The 6,740-nt window shown below is 38.3% G+C and overlaps 1 protein-coding gene across 1 annotated transcript in view; it reads left to right on the forward strand.

Annotated features, from left to right (window-relative positions):
* Positions 1–6,530, forward strand: part of LOC139740941 (poly(A)-specific ribonuclease PARN-like) — a 72,551-nt gene extending 66,021 nt beyond the window's left edge. The window contains 2 exon segments of the mRNA XM_071651527.1: positions 1,247–1,362; positions 5,344–6,530. Of these exon segments, the coding sequence (XP_071507628.1) occupies positions 1,247–1,362; positions 5,344–5,396 (169 nt within the window). The 3' untranslated portion in view covers positions 5,397–6,530.
* The last annotated feature ends 210 nt before the right edge of the window (positions 6,531–6,740 follow it).

Consider the following 6,740-nt stretch of genomic DNA (forward strand, 5'->3'; position numbering starts at 1 on the left):
GATATCAAATGCAAGCTCAGCCCAGGTTAGCTCTATACAATGAAATGACAAATTTTCTTTTCCCATCAAGTCAATTTCCAATTGTGCATACACCATTAATACAATCATTGTAAATATTTTTCTGAACGATCGGTGCAAGAAAAAATAAATGTACTATTTCGTCATCAATAGTGAAAAAAAAAAAAACAGTTAATACCTTTGGGAAAAAATCTAATAGAATGTCTCACTGTACTTGAATATCTTCACACACAATGTTGCATCATGCAAACAGAATACATTGCAAAAATATCATTTTCTCCATACTAATTTTTTTGCATGCAAGCCGATAAAGCAATTGTTTCTATGATTTTACACTTACTGTAAAAGTGGAAATTTTTCCGGTGTTGAAATTTTCGCGCATTTCGCGCAACCGCAAGCTAGCGCGAAAATAAAAGCACGCGAATATTTCTGTGTGCCTTATGTTCTAGTTGTTGATGTCTTGATTCCGCGGAATTAAAAACACGCGACACTCTTCTTGCGTGGCCAAGCGCGAAAAATTAGTCGTGCGAAAATATCCACTTTTACATTATGTATTTTGAGAGAGACTGCACATCTCTTTCTTTCGATTTCATATATCTTATGTCCTTCCCACATCTCTCCTTTTATCATTCCCTTCCCAATTCTTCTTTTCATTCTTATACTATCTGTCTGTTTGTCAATTTTCTTGTTTATCTGTTTGCTGATCACTATCTTATTATCTTATATGTGCCTAAATATCCATTTATCTGTCCATCTATCTGTTTGTTGGTTTGTCTGTCTATTTATCTGTTTGTCTATTTATCTTCTATGCATCCATCTGTCTGTTACTGTATTCTATGTTTCTTTCCATGTGTCCATTCATCTATATCTCATCTATCTATGTATGTGTCTATCCTATCTATCTGATCTGTTTATCTATGTCTGTCTATGTATCTGTCTATCTGTCTGTCTATCTGTCTGTCTATCTGTCTGTCTATCTATCTATCTCTCTGTCTGTCTATCTGTCTATCTATCTGTCTGTCTATCTATCTATCCGTTTGTCTATCTATCTATCTTATCTATTTATCCCTTTGTCATTCAACCCATCAATGCATATATCCATTCCTGACTCTTTCACCCAATCTCACTCTCTATCCATCTCTCTGCCCATCTTGCAATCCATCCGTGTTGCCTTCCACTCATGGACCCAATCCTCTCTCCCCCTTCCTATTCCTCCCACCGGTGGTAGCGCTGCTCCTTTTGTGTCCAGGAGAAGTGTGACTCCGCCCAGCGCTGGCTCCTCCTCCTCCGCATCATCCGCCTCCGCTCAGCCGAAGATGGTTCGGACAAGCAGTGAAGAGAATGGTGAGTGGAAAAACAATTAAAAAAACAAAATTAAGATAAAAGCGAAGGAGGTGTTAATGCTAATCTGCAAGATTTTGTTTAATGTTGAGAAAACAAATTGCACACACGTAGATCCTGTGTTTGATGACATACTGTTAAATCAGAAGTGTTTGCATGCAAGAAACTTTTTATACAAATTTGATGAGGAGTCAAGATTCCAAAAGTAAAAGGCATGTAAATGTCACAGTTAGTAGTTAATATGTGTACACTGAATGTAGGAATCACGGAAAAAGACCTCTCTAACTTTGCAGAAAAATTTATCTTATATTGGTGTCATATGACAGGATTCATAGTGCACACTAAAGTCTGGTTTCATTTCAAGTGATCGGCAGACGCTGGCTTTCTCAGAAATGTTGGTCCATGACTCTTTCCGGGCTGAGCTCCGTTCCTGCAAATAGCACTCTTGTGTCCAACACAGAGGTCAACAAGGAAATTACTCAAATCCAGCTGGGAGATGTTAGTATCAGTAGCAGACACTTGCACCATGTCTCATAGCTGTAGTTCATTCCAAGAAGTGGGCCAGGAGACAAAGAATCCTACATATGACTTTCTGCATTTAAGTATGAATATTTTAGCTCATTGTTCAACATCAGATTCGATTTTTTTTTTTTTTTTTTTTTAGTGTGGTATGAATGCGTGAAAGGATTTTTATAATGTTAGACAGTTAGGTCTTATTTGTGTACTTCTTTCCTTTGTAGCTTGACACACACACAAAAAAAGAAACATATTATGAAAGACATGAGCTGCAATGACATTTATAGTGGCTATTGAAACGTGCTTTAAACATGGGAAAGATGATAAACGCAGCCTGAGTTTCTCCGACCTGTTTTTGACTCTGACCTGAGCTGAACAAAAATTGTGTGTTGCAAGTATTGGGTTTGTTTTGAGATGCAAGGTCACACAAACACTGGCCTACGCATCTTGTGAGATGTCATGTCCGTAAAGATTGTTCCTGTGCTCATATTGCTGTTTGTCTGAAGAGAAAGATTTTCCCATTCTGACCAGAAAGGAGTTTCAGAGAAAAACACTTTGGTACCAAGGAAAGAATGGTACGGATGAGAACACTGATATGTGGTAGCACGTATACATTATTATTTTCTCTCTATTTCTCTGATAAGTATCAAGTGGGAATCATATCGGGGAAGCCCTGAATGAAGCCGGCAGTGGGAGTGTTTGGTTTCTGTACTTTGCACAGATTCATGCGATATGGTATGCACTGTGTGTGTACACGTATTTGTGTCCATCCATTCAGACAGCTGCTGTATGAGATCACGTTTAAAAATGTTTCCCGGTTTGTGAAATAGAGAAAGTGTCACTGGTAGAGAGTCGTATGTGCAGAGACAAAAAGTGGCTATGAATTGTACTGACCTCAAACAGATAATGAATACTTGATTTGTGGAACCACAAATGGTGACACGACATTTGCTCCTGTGACAGTCGCTCTGGTCTTATATTCTCTAAGGACTTAGGGTTAGGGTTGTGTTAGGCTTTTAGGTTTAGTTTGATGAGAGGATTAGGATTAGGGTAAGGGTTATGTTTGTGGTTATAATTTATGTTTGGCTTAATAGCGTGTACATATTTCATGGGAGCAATTGTCACAGGAGCAAGTGTCATGGAATCATTACAAACATGCACAAACACATACATACACACACACACACACACAAACACACACGCACAAACACACACGCACCCACACCCACACCCACACACAAATATTGATTGCATACATACTGTAAAACGAGAAATGTTCGCGTGCATTTTAATTTCGCGAATTTCGTGAGCGCCAAGATTCGCGAAATTAAAATGTACGCGAAATTTCTTATCTACACTATATGTATTGAACGCAAGAGGCAATTCGCGAAAATTTCTTGCCACGAAAAAGGCCGTCGGCTCCAATTCGCGAAAATTTCATGCCGAGAATATATCATGTTTTACAGTATACAGACAGGCATAGATATACTGTATTTGAAGGCCTGTCTTTCTCATAGGATACAGGACTCTGTGCGTTTAAAGGGTGTTACTGTATTTTTACCCAAATATGCAGTGAAAAGGGTAAATTGCCTGTGAATTGCTTCAATAATGTGCCTCCACATATGGCCAATCAAATCAGAAATATCCAAACCGTGATTTTGTTTGCAAAGAATGTATGTGTGTGTCACCCATTATATATATTTAAAATCCACATGAAAATGTTTTTATTACTTATTTAAATTTCTTCCACTTCAAATACTGCAGTGTATGTAGCCATTCAAATGGAAAGTGATAGCAAAAGATTTGACTCCTTGACTTTTTTTGAACAAGCATGTATCTTTTTTTCTCCCAATAATGTTATCAAAGTTACTGTAAAAGTGGAAATTTTCACGGCATTGAAATTTTCGCGCATTTCGCGCAACCAGAAACTAGCGCGAAAATAAAAGCACACAAATATTTTTGCATGCCATATATTCCAGTACTTACTGCCTTGACCCCACGGAATTAAAAACACGCGAAACTCTTCTTACCGGGCCGAGCGCGAAAAATTAGTCGCGCGAAAATATCCACTTTTAAAGTACTTGAAAATTGCCCATTTCCTTGTTCCTTGTTAGCATCAAGTGGTATCAAATACTGTCACAAGATATGATGAATATTTTCTACTCATATGGAAAAGTGGTTCCCATCATCATCTGAAGTGTGTAGTACTGGAAAAATTGACATTTTTTAAGCATGGAAATACTCGCACATTCAATGTGAGAAGCTACTGGAAAAAACAACAACAACACACATATATATTTTTGTAACAGTACATGTATTTTACATTTTTATTCCGCAGGATCGATAACACACACAATTCAACTAACGTGGCAGAGCGTGAAAAATCACTTGTGTGAAAGTTTCTGCTTTTTTTCATTCCTTATTAAAATTATACTGGTTTTACACTCGAGACTTTAATGGACAATTCCAGCATATTTATTTTCATATTTCACTTGACATTAAGTTAATGCAAATATCAAAAAAAAAAAGACAAAAGGCAAAATGTTCAGGGGATTATGACTAGAAAATGTGTCTGCATACGAGATCTCCATCAAAGACTTAATTTCACATGATGTGAAATATGAAGGAACCGCAAAAACGGAGTTTAAAACTTTTACAGTATGTGGTACTTTGTTATTGAAATGATAGTATTAGCTATGATATGTGACCCTACATCACAAAACCTACAAAAGATCGCCAGACATGGATTTTTAGTTAAGGGCAGATTCGAAAAGAGCAGACCTTGAGCTTCAAAATGGTGTATAACTCAATTCAAATGGACTCTCCTAACCTATCTATATTAAAAGAAAACACACGCCCTGGAAAAGTGTGTGCTGAGAAAAGAGGCTCAGAAGAATACAGTCTATTCAAGGGCTTAATCTTACCGTGCCGTGCTAGCTGTGCATTCAATGGGACAAAAAACAGGATGTATAACACCATAGCAACAACGATGAAGTGATTATCAAACCAAACTAAAATTGAGCATACTCTATCAATGCTTTCTATCCCTTTCTAATACCAACTTTCAAAGCAGTAACATCATTCTTTCAAAAGTTATCAGATGTGAAAGTGAAGAGCATGTAAAGGGTTTTTAAGAAATTCAAAGGGCCTCTAAGACTTACCTCATGACAATATTCTACTTCCTTTCCTTTCTCTCTTCCTTTTTTTTTTCTTCTTTTTTTTTTATAGCCCAGTGTCAATTAGGGCTACTTCCAGCCAAGCAGTAGGGCCTCTCTCAGCCAGTCAGGGCTACTGTCAATAGTATGTTACATCTATGCTGTCTGGATAATTACCACTTTACATTCTGTCCCCCTTTTTTGTGTGGTCAAAGAAGAATGTATGCTCTGAAAGCTACTTCATATGATGGCCGATTACAAAAAAAAAAAAAGGTCAATTTTTGATGTCAAACTTTCTCTTTTTTATCCCCAGATGCCTCTGCTAAGGGACCCGCCAAGCTTTTTGAGGAACCCTCAACATGGTGACCAGTGACCCCTGAGATGATGTAAAGACAATTTAGCCTTGTGGCTTCTAGCTGGTAGATGTGCAAAGAGCTTGTTAAACAGACAAACAGACAGGACCAGACTGGAAGAAGACTGGAGGTACAATATTGTGAGCGAGGAATTCACAGTGGAAGGAGGCCCTCAACTTCCACCAGCTGGCAGTCTCGAGAAGACTTGTCACGTCTTGCTGAGAAAAGCTGCTGGAGAGGGGAAAGAACTTTTCCTCCGTGGTATCTGTGTGTTTGAGAAACGGGGATCCCTCCAGTTGCCATAGTACACACCCCATGTGAGTTCAACCTGGTTCGGCTTTCTGCTGAAGTGACCAATGTGTGTCCCAAGAGGTTACAAGAAGATGAGCCGTCCCATGTAGGCAGAGAACTGATCAGGTCTTGGTCTTTCAAATTTTCTCAATTCTAGACTACTTTGACCCCCTTTTGGGCCTTGAATTTGCAATCTGCTTTAAAACACTGAAAATTAGAACTTCTGTAGGCATGGCTCAAAGAATCATGAGGATGCAGTTTCAAATACATTCATATTATCGTGATAGGTGTTCCTCGAACAGGTTTCAATGTCCGCTTCTTTTTTTAATCTTTGACATGTCCAAGGCTGAAGGGAGAGTTTTTCATCCATGTCAAGTGTCCCATTTTGAGTTTATCCCATCGTACTTTATTTTCTAATTATTGGGACATTTAATTCATCCCCCTTAGAGGTTACCACGACATTTTGACCAGTTAAACAAGTGGCAGCCAGTTTCAGGTTTGATTTTTTTGACTCCATCATCTAAAACTGGAATTTAGTGGGCACAGTTAGGGTTAAAAAAAACATGACAAACCTTTTGTAGATCAGTCTATCAGTGCCAAGAATGCTCACATTAATTCCCTTGGATTTAATTTGACATCAGCGTCGAGATATTAAATTCTAACAAGCATGTTTTGAGGGTCCTTAGTAAATTTTGTATGAGATATGGATTGCCAAGTCTGAATTCAAGGGGATTGGCAAAGCTAGGGTCTAGTACTGCAATCATTTTCATATGTCTACTCGTCTCCAAAAATGAAGAATTCTATCTATGCAATAATAACAGAATCGTGACCTTGTTTATCTTATGTGCTGTGCATGTGTATGTGTTTATGTGTGTGTGGGTATGTTTGGGGGGGGGGGGGGTGGGGGGTAGTAGCAGAACTGTGTTTTGACTAGTAAAGAGTATGAAAAATCTCCAGTAATTTTGTAGAGACTCAAGTGTTGCCGGATTCTGGTGTGTAAGTCATTCCATGTAGTCACTTACTGGGTGCAAAGTGATCTCCTGTAAGGTGGTGATGCCATGTTGAT

This window comes from Diadema antillarum, unplaced genomic scaffold, assembly GCF_040938485.1.
Source record: "Diadema antillarum isolate AM-2024a unplaced genomic scaffold, OU_Dant_1.0 seq00000891_RagTag, whole genome shotgun sequence".
Taxonomy (NCBI): domain Eukaryota; kingdom Metazoa; phylum Echinodermata; class Echinoidea; order Diadematoida; family Diadematidae; genus Diadema; species Diadema antillarum.